The sequence below is a fragment of the Nomascus leucogenys genome, chromosome 14 (genome assembly GCF_006542625.1).
Source record: "Nomascus leucogenys isolate Asia chromosome 14, Asia_NLE_v1, whole genome shotgun sequence".
NCBI lineage: Eukaryota > Metazoa > Chordata > Mammalia > Primates > Hylobatidae > Nomascus > Nomascus leucogenys.
The window spans coordinates 35,919,758-35,938,488 of NC_044394.1; the positions used below are offsets into that span (position 1 = coordinate 35,919,758).

Genomic DNA, 18,731 nt, shown 5'->3' on the forward strand with positions numbered 1-18,731 from the left:
GGATATCAGACCTTTGTCATATGCATAGTATGCAAATATTTCCTCCCATTCTGTAGGTTGTCTGTTTACTCTGTTGATAGTTTCTTTTGCTGTACAGAAGCTCTTAAGTTATTTAGATCTCATTTGTCAATTTTGGCTTTTGCTGCAATTGCTTTTGGTGTCTTTGCCATTAAATCTTTGCCCATTCCTATGTCCAGAATGGTATTGCCTAGGTTGTCTTCCAGGGTTTTTATAGTTTTGGGTTTTAGCCGGGCGCAGTGGCTCCGCCTGTAATCCCAGCACTTTGGGAGGCCAAGGCAGGCAGATCATGAGGTCAGGAGATCGAGACCATCCTGGCTAACACAGTGAAACCCCTTCTCTACTAAAAAATACAAAAAATTAGCCAGGCGTGGTGGCAGGCGCCTGTAGTCCCAGCTACTCTGGAGGCTAAGGCAGGAGAATGGCGTGAACCCGGGAGGCGGAGCTTGCAGTGAGCACTCCAGCCTGGGCTAGAGAGCGAGGCTCCGTCTCAAAAAAACAAAGTTTTGGGTTTTACATTTGTCTTTAATCCATCTTGAGTTTATTTTTGTATATGGTGTAAGGAAGGGGTCCAGCTTCAAACTTCTGCATATGGCTAGCCAGTTATCCCAGCACCATTTATTAAACAGGGAGTCTTTTCCCCAGTGCTTGTTTTTGTCAGCTTTGTCAAAGATCAGATGGTTGTAGATGTATGGTCTTATTTCTGGGTTCTCTATTCTGTTCCACTGGTCTATGTGCCTGTTTTTGTACCAGTACCATGCTATTTTGGTCACTGTAGACTTGTAGTATAGTTTGAAGTCAGGTAACATGATGCCTCCAGCTTTATTCTTTTTACTTATGATTGCCTTGGCTATTCATGCACTTTTTAGGTTCCATATAAATTTTGAAATATTTTTTTCTAGTTTTGTGAAGAATGTCATTGGTAGTTTGATAGGAATAGCATTGAATCTGTAAATTGCTTTGGGCAGTATAGCCATTTTAATGATATTGATTCTTCCTATCCATGAGCATGGGATGTTTTTCCATTTGTTTGTATCTTTTCTGATTTGTTTGAGCAGTGTTTTGAAATTCTCATTGTAGAGATCTTTTACCTTCCTGGTTAGCTGTATTCCTAGGTTGTGTGTGTGTGTGTGTGTGTGTGTGTGTGTGTGTGGCAACTGTGAATGGGATTGCCTTTCTGATTTGGCTCTCAGTTTGGGGGTTGTCGGTGTATAGAAATGCTAGTATTTTTGTACATTGATTTTGTATTCTGCAACTTTGCTGAAGTTATTTATCAGCTAAAGGAGCTTTTGGGCTGAGACTACGGAGTTTTCTAGATATAGAATCATGTTGTCTGCAAACGGATATAGTATGACTTCTTCTCTTCCTATTTGGATGCCCTTTCTCTTGCCTGATTGCTCTGGCTAGGACTTCCAATACTATGTTGAATGTAAGTGGTGAGAGAGGGCATCCTTGTCTTGTACCGGTTTTCAAGGGGGAATGCTTCCAGCTTTTGCTCATTCAGTATAACGTTGGCTGTGGGTTTGTCATAGATGACTCTTATTATTTTGAGGTATATTCCTTCAATACCTAGTTTACTGAGAGTTTTAAACATGAAGCAATGTTGAATTTTATCAAAAGACTTTTCTGCTTCTATTGAGATAATCATGTGGCTTTTATTTTTAGTTCTGTTTACGTGATGAATCACATTTATTGATGTTTGCATGTTGAACCAACCTGGCATCCTGGGGATGAAGCCTACTTAATCATTGTGGATTAGCTTTTTGATGTGCTGCTGGATTTGGTTTGCAAGTATTTTGTTGAGGATTCAATGTTCATCAAGGATATTGCCCTGAAGTTTTCTTGTTTTGTTGTGTCTCTGCTAGGTTTTGGTATCAAGATGATGCTGGCCTTGTAGAATGAGTTGGGGAGAAATCCCTCCTCCTCAATTTTTAAGAATAGTTTCTGTAGGAATGGTACCAGCTCTTCTTTGTACATCTGGTAGAATTTGGCTGTGAGTCCATCATGTCCTGGGCTTTTTTGGTTGGTTAGCTATTTATTACTGATACAATTTCAGAGCTCATTATTAGTCGGTTCAGGGAATCAATTTCTTCCTAGCTCAGTCTTGGGAGGGTTTATGTGTCCAGGAATTTATCCATTTCTCCTAGGTTTTCTAGTTCATGTATGTAGAGTGTTTGTAGTAGTTTTTGATGGTTGTTTTTATTTCTGTGGGTCAGTAGTAACATTCCCTTTGTCATTTCTAATTGTGTTTATTTGAATCTTCTCTATTTTATTCTAATTACTGCAGCTACTAGCCTATTTTATTAGCTTTTTCTTGAGATGAAGTCTCGCTCTGTCACCCAGGCTGGATTGCCGTGGTGCAATCTCAGCTCCCTGCAACATCTGCCTCCTGGGTTCATGCATTCTCCTGCCTCAGCCTCCCATGCAGCTGGGATTACAGGCGCATGCCACCATGCCTGGCTAATTTTTGCATTTTTAGTAGAGATGCGTTTCACCATGTTGGCCAGGCTGGTCTCAAACTCCTGACCTCAAGTGATCTGCAGACCTCAGCCTCCCTAAGTGCTGGGACTACAGGCATGAGCCACCATGCCTGGCCTATTTCATAACTTTTTTCAAAAAACCAACTCCTGGATTCGCGGATCTTTGAAATGGTTTTTCATGTCTCAATTTCCTTCAGTTCAGCTCTGATTTTTGTTATTTCTCGTCTTCTGCTAGCTTTGGGGTTGATTTGTTCTTGCTTGTCTAATTCTTTCAGTTGTGATGTTAGGTTGTTAATTTGAGATCTTTTATCACTTTGTAAGGTGGGCATTTAGTGCTATGAATTTACCTCTTAACACTGCCTTAGCTATGTCCCAGAGATTCTGGTATGTTGTATCTTTGTTCTCCTTATTTTCAAATAACTTGATTTCTGCCTTAATTTCATTATTTACCTGAAAGTCATTCAGGAGTATGTTGTTTAGTTTCCATGTAATTGTATGGTTTTATTTTCATTGTGTTGACTTCTATTTTTATTGTGCTGTGGTCCAAGAGTGTGTTTGGTATGATTTCGGTTCTTTTACACTTGTTGAGGATTGTTTTATGTCCAATTATGTGGTAAATTTTGAAGTGTTTGCCATGTGGCAATGAGATGAATGTATGCTCTGTTGTTTTTGGGTGGAGACTTCTGTAAAGGTCTAGCAGATCCATTTGTTCCAATGGTGAATTTAGGTCCTGTATATCTTAGTTAATTTTCTGCTTCAATGATCTAATATTGTCAGTGGAATATAGAAGTCTCACATTATTAATATTATGTGGGAGTCTATGTCTCTTTGCACCCAGATTCATAAAGAACTTGCTTTATGAATCTGGGTGCTCCTATGTTGTGTGCATACGTATTTAGGATAGTTAGGTCTTCTTGCTGAATTGAACCCTTTACCATTATGCAATGTCCTTCCCTTGTCTTTTTTTTATCTTTGTTGGTGTAAAATCTGTTTTGTCTGAAATTAGGATTGCAACCCCTGCTTTTTTCTGTTTTCCATTTGCTTGGTAGATTTCTCTCCATCCCCTTATTTTGAGCCTATGAGTGTCATTATGCATGAGATGGGTTTCTTGAAGATAGCATACTATTGGGTCTTGCTTTTTTATCCAGCTTGCCACTCTGTGCCTTTTAAGTGAGGCATTTAGCCTATTTACGTTCAATGTTAGTATTGATATGTGTGGATTCGGTCCTGTCATTGTGCTGTTTGCTGGTTATTATGTTGGCCTGTTTGTGTGGTTGTTTTACAGTGACACTGGTCTGTGTGGTTAAGTGGGTTTTTGTATTAGCTGGTAGTGGTCTTTCCTTTCTATATTTAGTGCTCTTTTCAAGGTCTCCTGTAAGGCAAGTTTGGTAGGAATGAAGTCCCTCAACATTTGCTTATCTGAAAAGGATCTTATTTTTCCTTCATTTAGGAAGCTTAGTTTAGCTGGATATAAATTCTTGGTTGAAGATTTTTTTCTCTAAGAATGTTAAATATAGGCCCCCAGTCTCTTCTGCCTTACAGGGTTTCAGCTGAGAGGTCTGTTGTTAGCCTGATAGGGATCTCTTTGTAGGTGACCTACCCTTTCTCTCTGGCTGTCTTTAACGTTCTCTCATTTTGACCTTGGAAAGTCTGATGATTATGTGTCTTGGGAATGATCTTCTTGTGTGGAATCTTGCAGGAGTTCTCTGTATTTTCTGAATTTGACTGTTGGACTCTCTAACATGGCTGGGGAAGTTTTCATGGATGGTATCCTTGTATTAGTCTGTTTTCACACTGCTGATAAAGACATATTCAAGACTGGGCAATTTAAAAAAGAAGGAGGTTTACTGAACTTATAGTTCCATGTGGCTGGGGAGGCCTCACAATTACGGCAGAAGGTAAAAGGCAAGGAGGAGCAAGTCACATCTTTTGTTTTTTTTTTGTTTTTTTTGAGACAGAGTCTCGCTCTGTCGCCCAGGCTGGCATGCAGTGGCGCAATCTCGGTTCACTGCAAGCTCTGCCTCCAGGGTTCACGCCATTCTCCTGCTTCAGCCTCTCTGAGTAGCTGGGACTACAGGCGCCCGCCACCTATCTTCTCTCTTAAAAATTCTAGCCAGGAACTGTGACACATGCCTGTACTCACAGCTAATCAAGAGGCTGTAGTGAGAGGACCACTTGTGCCTAGGGGTTCAAGTCCAGCCTGGCAACATAGCAAGACCCCATTTCTTAAAAAATTCTGTATGTGTGTGGGTGTTGGAGGATATAAGCCATTCACAATTATAACTAGTATGTTAGGTCTTACTTCTTTCCTGAGTTACTTTAAAATAAATACTTTTCTTGAGACTTAAGCCTTTTTCCCCCAAAAACTACATTTCAATCCACTTCTATCAGCCTCACAGTCAATGAAAATCTTTTCAAAGGACCAATGAATGTCACTCCTAGTCTAGGGGGTTGTAAGCTATTTTCATCTTATTCTGTTTTGTTAGATATTTTATTAGAAAGTCAGAAGACATTATATCAGGGTTGCTAGCTAGAAATCAGTTTCTACTCCTTAAGATCCAACTCAAGGTACATGGTATGCAAAACCACTTCTGAATTACCATGAAAATTATGCTAGTAATGGAATGCGGGTTGGCAGTGGTAAAAACTGTACAGCACACCATAGTGTAACACAGTAATATACAGGTGTTCAGAAAGAACTGACATCATTCATATCCCAGATTCCTAAACCCTCCTGCTCCCAAATGAAGGATAAAGAAGGCTTTTCTGAAATACTTAATCCTATGACCCGAAATCATATAACAGTTTCAAAATTATGTTGCCAGGCCAGGCACGGTGGCTCACGCCTGTAATCCCAGCACTTTGGGAGGCCGAGGCAGGCAGATCACTTGAGGCCAGGAGTTTAAGACCAGCCTGGCCAACATGGCGACACCCCATCTCTACTAAAAATGCAAAAATTTGCCAGGGATGGTGACACATGCCTGTAGTCCCAGCTACTCAGGAGGCTAAGGCATGACAATGGTTTGAGCCTGGACTGTGGAGGTTGCAGTGAGACGAGATTGAGCCACTGCACTCCCGCCTGGGCGACAGAGTAAGACTCCATCTCCACAAATAAACAAACAAAAAACAACAAAAAAACCCCAAAATTATGTTGCCAAGCTAGTATTACCTGTAAAACATTAGGGTTGGGGGAATTTGAGCAAACAATTGTTTATCTGCTCAGCCCTACTTAAGGCCTGGTATTTACTGCAATATTGGAAGCTGCCATGCATATATCTGTCATTGCTTACCTAGATCTCCAGAAAAAAAGTTATAATTTTTAAAGCTTCTCAACTGTCTTTCCTCAATCTCTTTGTGTGTGGGGGGTGTGTGTCTGTGTGTGTGAATGTGTATGTGTGTCTCTGCAAGCCCCTAGCTTTCCAGCACTTTTCCATGTACCTTGTCTCTGAGTTTGCTAAACTCCTGAATGTAGGAGCGCATAGCTGATGCACAGCTCAGACATCTGGCTTCTAATAGTCCTGGTGCAATCCTGATCACTGGGGTTAAGAGCATGTCAGTGAGTGTTAACAAAGCTAGTGAAAATTGTTTTATGTTTTCAACAACATATATTTCATTCAGAGGCTGGATAAAGGCAGAGTGAAACCATTAGGTCAACAAAAAATGCTAAACACGACTGTTCTAAAATCCCATGGAAAACATATTTACCTTCGGTGAGAGTTCTTAATCTTTTTTTTTTTTTTGAGACAGAGTCTTGCTCTGTAGCCCAGGCTGGAGTGCAGTGGTGCGAGTGGCTCACCGCAACCTCCACCTACCAGTTTAAGCAATTCTTGTGCCTCAGCCTCCCAAGTAGCTGAGATTATAGGAGGATGCCACCATGCCCAGCTAATTTTTGTATTTTTAGTAGAGATGAGGTTTTACCATGTTGGCCAGGCAGGTCTTGAACTCCTGACTTCAAGTGATCTGCACGCCTTGGTCTCCCAGAGTGCTGGGATTACAGGCCTGAGCCACAATGCCTGGCCTTAAACTTCTTTTATGTCTTCATTTATTTTCAAAATGAAATGCAGAGTATCACATTTCCTATAAGCAAGTGAAAGCAACAAACTACAAAGTATGGAAAAACAACCTCACTACCATTCTGTTTTTTAGTGCTCCACTGTTCAAGCAATTAATTTCGCATTGATCACTACAGAGAGTTATAGAACCACTGTGCTTTCTAGGATTAAAGGCAGAATCAGGGCAGGATAAAGGACCTCAGCTACCATGGTTTGGTACAAGGGTTTTATGTCAATCCTCCAAGATTGAGAAGAGTCTTGTTTGATTTAAATTCTGGGAATATTCTAGAATGGTCTACAGTTGCTGAGAGAAATGTCATAAACAAATCTAGCCAGAACAAGGCTGAGGGCAGGGACCTTCTGCAGTAGTTACTGTGTAATGTGAACTACACTTAGAAGGCCTATCATAGTGTGGAGTATATGCAAATCTATTTGATTATACATGGGCTGTCACGTGAGGATGTTCAGATACCAACTAATTAGTCTGATATTTGTTTCCTCTTTTAATCAACATGGTAAGAAAAATACAAATATCTTCCTCCAAGTTACTATCACTCTGGTCTCTTACCAGATGAAGATGTTTCTTGGTCATTCCAGATGAGGCCCCCCACCAATGAATTTTTAGTTATTCTAAAGCTAACTGTATCCATTTCTTTTGTAGCAAACTGGCAGTAAAATATTATAGCTGTTGAGTTACATGTATCATCAACCTTCCACTTTTCCACTTCTTTCTTTACCTGTCTGTTGAAATCCTCTTCATTCTCCATCCACATGTACTCTGCAAATGGGTTTTCCTTTTCATCGTGCCCACTTAACCCCTGGTCCTCTTTGGATTTTACACTGGGTGATGTATTTGCCATATTGGATCCATTCATTATGATGGAGCCTAAAGAGGAGCAAAAGAAAAGATAAAATGAATTTAAGGATAAAGGAAATGTAGACCTAAAACATGCAGATTCTGTCAGAAGCTTCTGAAATTCTAAGTCAAAGATTTTAACTATGGATAAACAGAAACTTAGTCTGTAACTCTTATAAAACCATCCATATCCTGCAGTTATCAACTAGACAGATGTACAATTATTTAAGAGTTAAAAGAAAAGATGTCTATTAACACTTAGGCTCACTTAGTCTTTCTAGGCAGGTGGGACAGGGGTGCGAGGGGTAGGAATCTTCCCATGCCAAATTTCTGTAGGTCCTGGAACCTAGTCAAGATCATTACAGCTTCCTTAACATTGAAACAGATAGCAAAAATGCATTCTTAATGAACATTGTAAGCACCTACTCCTTATTCTAATTCTCAAGCTGTTTTACTTTAAAATGTATTTTAAAAAAATACATGTTTATCATATTGATAAGCAAAAAGGAAAAAACAAAAGCCACCTGTCGTCCAGCCATCCAGAGTTAAGAACAATTAACAATGTGGCGCATATAACCTTCCTGAATTCCCATATGTTTGTGTAGATATAAACATACACACACATTTCCCAAGTATCCATTCTCAACAGTAATAGGATCATGTGATACAAGATGCCCCATCATTTGCTTTTTCTCATTCCTATGTTATTTAATAACATAGCCATACCATCTTTTGGGGGTGTTTCCAATGTTTCTGTTTATAAAGGTTCTGCTTTATAGAGGTCTTCTTTTCTAATTATTTCTTTTTATCTCCTAGAAATAGAGCCGTCACATTGGAGAGTATGCTGTCTTTTTTAAGGCTCTTGGCATTGCCACACTACTATAAGAATTTAAATTCCCACAGGTGGTGTGGAAGTGCCCGTTTCCCAACATTCATGAGTATTATCATTTTCTAAACCATTGCCAATCTCATAAAACTTGCATTTTTTTTACATTAATTTTTACTGAGGCTGATTATCTTAAGATATGTTTACTGGCCATTTATATTTCTTATTCTGTAATTTTACTGCTAAAGTACTTTGCCCATTTTTCTATTGGGGTATATATCTTTTCCTTATCTTTTGTAAAAACATTTATTATATTTGTTATAATTTTTATTTTTTATAAAATAACTTAAATGAAAGTTTATAACTAAAATAAATATGTTATTCATTATATTTAATTTTTTATGGCAATTTTTGCTGGCCTTAATTTTTTTCTAGCTCATGTATATGTTTCTGTCTACAGCTTGTAAAATTGTATGTACATAAAATTGTTTATTTTGGCTTCTAAACCCATTTTGATGTTTTTTGCTATCATTTAGAATACATCTTTTCCTGTTATTCCTCTAAATCTTAACAATTCCTCAAAAATCATTCCAGTCTTCATTCACTACTTTCCTTCTCTACTTATTCACCGCTTCCCTTCTGTGCTTAGTACAGCATTAACACTACTTAATTGTTGTTTGATATGAATAATTTTTCTCCTTCCAATTAGATTCTCAATTCCTGACAAGCAAGATTGAGTTTTATAGATTTTGTAACTCACCACAACGTTAGGAGTTCCATAAATACCTGAGGCTTAATTGTATTTAGGCAACTTTCCCTCTCTAACTCATCTCCCTTCAACCTTGACTCCATCTCTACCCCGACTTCCACCTTCCTTGGGGCTTCTTTAAGTTTCTATAACAAATTATTTCCCAGGGGTTGTTTCCATCTTGGCAACACTCGTGAAGAAGTTATTTTCTGTTTCTGGACACAGTAAAATATTTTTCTTAGTTCTCTTTAAAGGTTTCTTTGTTTTTATTTTTTGTTTGTTTTGTAATTTCCTAACCTGTTATGGATATTAGAAATGTAATATTCTAAAAAGACAAAGTAAAATTGTGAAGAGTAAAGAATAGATGGGAAAACAACTCAGTAGTACATAGTTCTAAAATAATTCATTTAAAATAGAACCGATTTAAATCACTGTAGGTTTAAATAAGGCTACTAATATGAAATATATCTGCTTAACATATTTTAAATAGAAGCAAAAGAAATCAATGTCTATTCCAAATACAGATCCATAATAATAATTTCATAAGCTATAGAGGGGAAGAAACCAGTTCTTTATTTTCACCACTTCCATCTGTAGCATAAGAATGATAGAAGCAAGTCTGTTCTAAATGCCAGGGCAACTGTATTTGCCCTGTAAGTAAGAGGGGTATTCCTAAGCACAGAGACTCTTAAAGGTCCTGAATCTTGCTGGGAAGCAAGATATACTGTACTATTATTTCCAAAGATTTGGCAGTTGTTTGCAACTAGCACACTGATTTCTCACCACCAATATGGAAAATCACTACAGAGAATCAGAAATCAGAGTTCAGTTTTTTTAAAAAAAATATCTTCCTGTGCCCAAAAAATAAGTCCTGAGTGCACATGATTGTAAGGAAAAAGAGAAAGGAAGGCAAACGAAGAAAGAAAGAAAAAAAAACGCTTCTAATTCAAGAGCAAGGTGGAACACAGATAGCAAATTCCAGGATGTGCTTATTCATGAGAAAGAGAGTGGGGAATTACCATAAACTCAATGAAAACTGTTAACGAACGCAAATATTTCACAGAAGTTGAAAACACTGATATGGTATTGTCAATACTAGGCAAGTGATTCTCTTACAAGATTATACAGTGTAGATTTGTATTTTGTACTATTCAACCTGTGTTTTCCACACAATTAGAAAGTTTGGTGTTTCCAAACAGCAGCATTCCAACAACTTAATTTTTATACTGTTTAAAAATTAATAAAGCACTTTTATACCCACACTTTAAGGCACATAGTTCAAGAACAACATTTTATTTTATTATTATACTTTAGGTTTTAGGGTACATGTGCACAATGTGCAGGTTTGTTACATATGTATCCATGTGCCATGTTGGTTTGCTGCACCCATTAACTCATCATTTAGCATTAGGTGTATCTCCTAATGCTGTCCCTCCCCCCTCCCCCCACCCCATAATAGTCCCTGGAGTGTGATGTTCCCCTTCCTGTGTCCATGAGTTCTCATTGTTCAATTCCCACCTATAAGTGAGAACATGCGGTGTTTGGTTTTTTGTCCTTGCGATAGTTTACTGAGAATGATGTTTTCCAGTTTCATCCATGTCCCTACAAAGGACATGAACTCATCATTTTTTATGGCTGCATAGTATTCCATGGTGTATATGTGCCACATTTTCTTAATGCAGTCTATCGTTGTTGGACATTTGGGTTGGTTCCAAGTCTTTGCTATTGTGAATAGTGCTGCAATAAACATACGTGTGCATGTGCCTTTATAGCAGCATGATTTATAGTCCTTTGGGTATATACCCAGTAATGGGATGGCTGGGTCAAATGGTATTTCTAGTTCTAGATCCCTGAGGAATTGCCACACTACTTCCACAATGGTTGAACTAGTTTACAGTCCCACCAACAGTGTAAAAGTGTTCCTATTTCTCCACATCCTCTCCAGCACCTGTTGTTTCCTGACTTTTTAATGATGGCCATTCTAACTGGTGTGAGATGGTATCTCATTGTGGTTTTGATTTGCATTTCTCTGATGGCCAGTGATGATGAGCATTTTTGCATGTGTTTTTTGGCTGCATAAATGTCTTCTTTTGAGAAGTGTCTGTTCATGTCCTTCGCCCACTTTTTGATGGGGTTGTTTTTTTCTTGTAAATTTGTTTGAGTTCATTGTAGATTCTGGATATTAGCCCTTTGTCAGATGAGTAGGTTGAAAAATTTTCTCCCATTCTGTAGGTTGCCTGTTCACTCTGATGGTAGTTTCTTTTGCTGTGCAGAAGCTCTTTAGTTTAATGAGATCCCATTTGTCAATTTTGGCTTTTGTTGCCATTGCTTTTGGTGTTTTAGACATGAAGTCCTTGCCCACGCCTATGTCCTAAATGGTATTGCCTAGGTTTTCTTCTAGGGTTTTTATGGTTTTAGGTCTAACATGTAAGTCTTTAATCCATCTTGAATTAATTTTTGTATAAGGTGTAAGGAAGGGATCCAGTTTCAGCTTTCTACATATGGCTAGCCAGTTTTCCCAGCACCATTTATTAAATAGGGAATCCTTTCCCCATTGCTTGTTTTTGTCAGGTTTGTCAAAGATCAGATAGTTGTAGATATGCGGCATTATTTCTGAGGGCTCTGAAGGACAACATTGTTTTGTGGGCCTACTGGGTGTGAGTGAACTGGTGCTTAATGTGCCCTGGCTTTAGTAGCTAGGTGGCAATAGGGAGATTTTTGCTGGAGACTGGTAACTCCTAGGGAAGGCATTTGGATGTTTCCAACTTGGGGAAGACATGAGGGAAGACAGGATCATCACCCTTAACTTCCCTGAAGTTCCTGCTCCCAGTTTCACGTAACATTCTCTTTCTGTTTCCAGCTCTTCCCCAGCTCACTGTCCATGCTTGAGCACTGTGTTTCTCTAGTCATTCCATTTCACCATTTCACATTCATTATTTCACTTGATCCTCATCCACACCAAGGATGAAAGTCTAGTGTAGTGAGGACAAAGAAAATATGCCCAAAGCTTCCAGAGACGCGAGGAATGCTTGGTTACATAAATCGGGTTAAGAGGCTGAATGGCTGCCACGTTGTGAGTTATATTACAGAAAGGCTCATGGGAGAAGAAATGAACCACCATGTAAGTGAGCTTAGAAGTGCATTTTCCTCCCAGTCAAGCCTTCAGATGAGATAGCAGCCCCAGATGACAGCTTGACTGCAACTTTGTAAGAGTCTCAAGCACAGGCACCCTGCTAAGCTACTCCCAGATTCCTGATGCACAGAAATTATGAAATAATAAATATTTGTTGTTTTAACCTGCTAAGCTTTGGGAAAAGTTGTCACCTAACAATAGCTTATACAGGTATTCAATAAACACTGGCAATTAACTCCGCCAAACCACTACGTCACAACATCTTTTTATCTATCAAGAAGACAAATGTGCAATTTGAAATAGGTCACTGCTTGAGAAGCAGTTCTTTAAGAATTAGACCTCAACAGTAGATAAAGGAGTTTGTGTCTGGTCTGTGACTATATTGCATCTTGAAATCTAAGAACAATTTGAAACTTATTTCCCCTTCACGCCACTTTCCCTCTTATACACATGTCAAACACGCTGAAAATAAGAAATAACAGTTGTCACTTTGGCTGAAAACAGGAAAGCTCGCAACCATGTTAATAGTCAATACAGGGGTGCTAAGGCCTGCCAAGCATTTGAGGTGGCACTATCATGGTCAAGGGTCAAGACATATTTGTGTCTAAAATATGTGGCTTGAAATAGGGACTTCTGTTCCAAGTTAGAAAGAACTCCAGGACTTTTAATGTATCTAGGATATTTCAAGGATACATGCTTCATCAGTTTAACACTTTAAACACCCACAACTTTCAGATCCAACATGCTCATACCAAAAACTAGCTATTCTTTGAACTTAAATAATATTTTTCAGAAGTTACAAACCTGCAATGTGCCTATGATAACAGTTTGCTAAGATTACTTAGGACTTTTGACTGAATTACCTGGAAAAAGTCTACGGAACAACTGAAATAAAAACTAGTCCCTCCTATTTTGTTTCCTACAGTTTCATTACTTCCTTCAGTCTGGTTAATACCATTTTAAAAAGTAAATATTGTGGATGACAGCTTTAAATTTTATTTCAAATATTCTGCCACTGGATTCGGGTTTTGCTTTCTCTCAGCTACATCTGAACAACTAAGATCATTAAATCTATTTACTCATTAATATCTGAGTGCCTATTGACCCTCTGTGCTGAGGCACTGGGCTTGACTCTTGCTTTGATAGGGTACACAGCCCTTGCCCTGGTGATATTTACATTCTCTCAGGAGAGAGACAAGAAAATAGTTAAAAATAATTATGATCCATGCTATAAAAGGGACTATTAGAAAACAACAGGGGGCCCAATCTAGTCCAGGAGAGGGGGATGGTTCAGAAAGGTTTCCCTGAGCAAGAAACATTTTCATTGACACCTAAAGAATGTAAGTTTACTAGCAATAGCGAGGAGACAGAAAAGGACGTACAATGAATCAAAGGCAGGAGGGAATTTTCGGGAACTACAAGAAGGTAGGTATGTATATAGCCGGAGAATGACAAGGAAGAGAGATGAGGTTGGAGAGGCAGGTGGGGCCAGATCAGATCATTCAGGACCTTAAGAGACCACATGAAGGATTTTGGATTTCATCCTAAATAATAGAAGCCATTATAAGGAGTTCTGAAATTCTTTATAATGCACTGTAGCATGATTCGACATATTTTGAGATCACTCAGGCTGCCATGTGGAAAATGGATTGGAGAGACTGAGAGTTAATAATGAGAGACTGGTAAGGCAGCTATTGCTCCAATCCAGATGAAAAAAGGGTAGCTGCTTGAACTAAGATGATGGCAGTAAGAAGAAAGGAGGTAGACTCCAAAACTATTTTAGGAGGTTTTTGGTGATGAACTAGATGTGGGGAGTCAGAGTGAGGGAAATATCAAGGATAATTTTGGCACAAGCAACTGGGTGGATGGTAATGTCATTCACTGAGCTAAGGAACTGTGGGAAGGGCAGACTTTTCTTGGGTGGTGATAGGGACGTGGGGGTAAAAAAGGTGATGAGTTCTATTTTGGACATGTTAAATTTGCAATGCTTCTGAAACACTCAAATGGTGACGTTAAGTAGGTTGGCTGTATGCACCAAGAATAGGAGAAGTCTGCCTAAATATAGAAAGTTGGAGTAGTCGTTTATATAAATGGTAACTGAAGTCATAGGAATAGAAGATACTGCCTATGGAGAAAATGCAAAGTGAGATGAGAAGAGGGCCCATGACCCAGCACTGATGTGTGTGAACATTTTAAAAAGTCAGGTACAAGCCGGGCACTGTGGCTTATGCCTGTAATCCCAACACTTTGGGAGGCCGAGGGAGGTGGATCACTTGAGGTCAGGAGTTCAAGACCAGCCTGGCCAACACGGCGAAACCCCATCTCTACTAAAAATACAAAAATTAGCTGAGTGTGGTGGTACATGCCAGTAATCCCAGCTACTGGGAGGCTGAGGCAGGAGAATCGCTTGGACCTGGGAGATGGAGGTTGTAATGAGCTGAGATCGTGCCATTGTACTCCAGACTGGGTGACAGAGCGAGACTCCGTTTCACAGAAAAAAAAAAAAAAAAAAGTCAAGTAGAGGAGGAAAGCAACATGAAAAGGAAACTGAGAAGAACCCAGAGAGTTGAGAAGACCATCAGAAGAGTGTGACATCACAGAAATCAAGAAAATACAGAACCCAGTGTTCTTGATTTTCTTGATTTGGATTAAATGGTAGCCCCCCCAAAAATATGTCCATGTCCTAATCCATGGAATCTGTGAAGGCTACCTTATTTGGAAAAAAGGGTGTTTGTATATATAATTAAGGACCTTAAGATAAGGAGATCATCCTGAATTATTCAGGTGGGCCCTCAATTCAATGATAAGTATATAGGAGAAAAGCAGAGGGAGATTTAACACACACACAGAACAGGAGGAGGCAATGTGACCATGGAGGCAGAGATTGGAGTAGTGTGGCCACAAATCAAGGAATGCCTGCAGCCATCAGAATTTGGAAGAGGCAAAGAACAAATTCTCCCCTGGAGCCTCCAGAGGGAAAGTGGCCCTCCTGATGCCTTGACTTTGGACTTCTGGGCTCCAGAACTATGAGAGAATAAATGTTGTTTTAAGATACCAGTTTGTGGTAATTTGTTACAGCAGCCACAGGGAATGAATCCAATTCCACTAAAGTAGGAATACAGAAGGCTGCTGAAAGGTCAAGTAGGAAGAAGACTGAGAAGTGTCCATAGAATTCAGGACCATGGAGTCTCTGATGACCTTAATGAGAGCAGTTTCCATGGAGAAAAATGAGAATGAAAGCCAAATGGAGGTAGGATGAATCGTAGGTGATACCAGGTATGAGATAACTCAGAGTCCAGCTGCCAAGGGAAGAGGCAGGAATGGACAGAAACTGGAGGAGTATGAAGTCCACGGAAATTACATCTTTAAAGATTAGAAAGTCTAGTTCATGTTTAAGTGTTCATAGAAAGGGTCTAGTGGAGAGGGACAGATTATACATATGGGAGGGAGAAGGTATAGTTGATAGTGTAGGTCCTGGGAAGGCAGAAGGGAATATTTGTTTATTTTCGAATAGCTAATACATTCCTACCATTCAAAATCCAAATGCCTGGGATGCTTAATTAGTAAAAGATGGTTGCATGGTGAACACGAAATCAGAGCAGTGGGAAAAGCATCAGGAGAAAGATTTTATCCATTACAAAGCCACATGAAACATCCTTACTCCACGGTAGGAAATTTCACTTCCCTGGTGGCAGGAATGCTTATATCCCCCAAGTGTAAGTTGGCCTGCCCAGACAGCTGCTGGATTAATGCATCAAATTCCAACTTTCTAACTTTCTAATTTTTTGTTAATTCTTTTAATTTTTCACAGGGTCACACACACACACAAACACAAATAAACATTTTAAAGCTACATAAGCAATACAAGAAATAATTTTATAAAGCCTTTTAAAATCACATAGAACTTTTTTTTTTTTTTTTTAAGATGGAGTCTCGCTCTGTCGCCCCAGGCTAGAGTGCAGTGGCACGATCTTGGCCCACCGCAACCTCCACCTCCCGGGTTCAAGCGATTCTCCTGCCTCAGCCTCCTGAGTAGCTGGGACTACAGGTGCGTGCCACCACGCCCAGCTAATTTTTTGTATTTTTAGTAGAGACAGGGTTTCACTATGTTAGCCAGGATGGTCTCCATCTCCTGACCTCGTGATCTGCCCACCTTAGCCTCCCAAAGTGCTGGGATTACAGGCGTGAGCCACCACTCCCAGCCAGAACATATTTTTATATACCATGTCATACTTTACACTAAAATAATTTCTCTCCTTGTTTTACAAGATTTTCTTTTACTAAGTAAATAAACCCATCAGATTTTCTCCATTATTTGGTGAAGGATCAAGGGAAAAAAAGAGAAACGGGGAGTAGTTCAGCTTTTGGTGGGGTGAGGAGACGTACGACATATATATGAAATTTTTTAAAAAGGTTCCAGGTAAATTTCAAATTAGAATGATTTTGTCCCATGTACTTCCATTTCATTTATTTCCAGAGCAGCTGCATGGACATTAACAGAAAACAAATAAGTAGTCATTCTGCTAAGTTTTCCTATATTGACCTCAATGCACAAATGTTCCATTGGTTATCTTCCATTTGATGCAAGAACAGTGCTTGCAAATATAACGTCAGTGAGCTTAAGCAAACAGAAAATGGAACTTACCTGCAATTACAAGTTAACAAGAAGCTTTCAAAAATGTATTAGTTGACAAGGAAGTCAGGAAAAAGAGGAAAATCACTTATGTGGTCCCTATATTTGTAAAATATATCAAAACAAAGGTAAATTACAAATAGAGGCATTTTCTAAATTAAACTCAAGGCTGCCAAATGAGAAAGACAATATAAATACAATACAATCTCTTTTTCATTAATGTTTAAAACTTGTCCTATACTGACCTATAGTTTGCCCCACGATGAAATGGAATCTGAAAATTGGGATACAGACACTCTGGGAAGAATAATAAAACTGAACTTAATTACAGCAACAGTCTAGTCCCTGAACCAGATCCAAGAAAACAAAACAGAAGCATCCTCAAATAGGATTAAGAATGCATTTAGCTGGCCAGGCACAGTGGCTCATGCCTGTAATCCCAGCACTTTGGGAGGCTGAGGCGGGTGCATCACCTGAGGTCAGGAGTTCTACACCAGCCTGGCCAACATGGTGAAACCCCATCTCTACTAAAAATACAAAAATTAGCCAGGCGTGGTGGCAGGCGCCTGTAATCCCAGCTACTCGGGGAGGTAGGGGGTGAGGTGAGGCAGGATAATCATTTGAACCTGGGAGGCGGAGGTTGCAGTGAGCCGAGATTGCACCCTCGCACTCCAGCCTAGGGGACAAAAGCAAGACTTGTCTCAAAAAAAAAAAAAAAAAAGACTGCATTTATCAAGTGGCAAGAAGGTCTATTCTAATTGAGCGGTTTTCAGTCTTAGGAGTATATAGAATCACCTGGAAGTTTTTCCACATCCATACTTTGCAGATATTCTGATTTGTTAGGCCTGAGCCAAGGCCCAAGTTTTGTATTTCTGCTTGTTAATTTGCCATACGTAATTCTGATATATAGAAAGACTAAAGACTTAAGAACAATTCCTCGAATATAGTGACAACCTCTACCTGGAATAGTCCAAATCCTAATTACCCTAATTCCTACACCAACAGTTTCCAAACTAGTGTTCTACAAACTACAGTCTTGTGAATGCTCTTTGAAAAAAAAAAAAAAAATCATGGCCATGTGTAAATTCATTGTCCTGAGAAGTCCTGTTAATTTACCAAGCATTTCCCAAATTTATGTATTAATTTGTTACCTTTATTACATATATTACATTTTTAACCTAGTAACTATTAACAGTCCCAAACTTTTAGAAACAATGCCCCAAGGATGTTCTGTGATATTAATATCATTCTACTGGAAACGTATAGAACAGTCATAAAATGTACTCCACAAGGCATTTAAAGGCAGTTTCAAAGGTAGAATCAAAAGACTTGCCAAAAGTCAGTGGCAAGATCTCTAGACTCAGACCCACCTTTGAGTCCTCAAGTTCCAACTCCTTGCCCCAAAGCCAATCAATTGTCCTCCCAGAATAACATCGAATAGCAATTAGCATATGGTCCTCGACTTCTCCAGATCAGCTCCAAAAAGATATAGACTATTAATGGGGGAAATATTGTGAAGTCTTTAACAGATAACATTAATCAAAAACATTCCTATGGGTAAATTATTATATATAAAAAACCTTTCTCACCAACAAGTGTCTCTATACATTTCAGACTGATGTGATGACAATTTGTTTTTTAAATGCATAATTATATCAAAGAAATGCCATTATAAAAGCCTGAATACAATCTCTGAGCCTAAGGTCTTCCCTATCTTCACCTCCATCTCACATTTGATTATATGTATATTTGAGAGAGCATCACTCATTATTTGTTTTGGGACTAGTCTATAACCTTGGAAGTTTCTTGAGGGCAAGAATCAAGTCCTTTACAGCTTCTAGCATGCCTCTGTGCACCCACCAGGTCCTTAATAAATAATCTGTTGATTAACTGCCATTTTTAGAATGCTATATTCTAAATCTCATTTCCTCGGCAGGAAGCCCATGCCCTTAGGGGTTAGGATCTGTGAGTGAGCACTCTTCATT

The 18,731-nt window shown here is 39.1% G+C and overlaps 1 protein-coding gene across 2 annotated transcripts in view; it reads right to left on the minus strand.

Moving 5' to 3' along the window:
* The window catches only part of PAIP2B (poly(A) binding protein interacting protein 2B), a 64,508-nt gene that overhangs the window by 30,583 nt on the left and 15,194 nt on the right, over positions 1–18,731 (minus strand). For both annotated transcript variants that reach the window (XM_030827290.1, XM_003262534.4), the window contains exon 2: positions 7,288–7,436. In XM_030827290.1, the coding sequence (XP_030683150.1) occupies positions 7,288–7,425 (138 nt within the window). In that variant the 5' untranslated portion in view covers positions 7,426–7,436. The remainder of the gene's footprint in view (positions 1–7,287; positions 7,437–18,731) is intronic.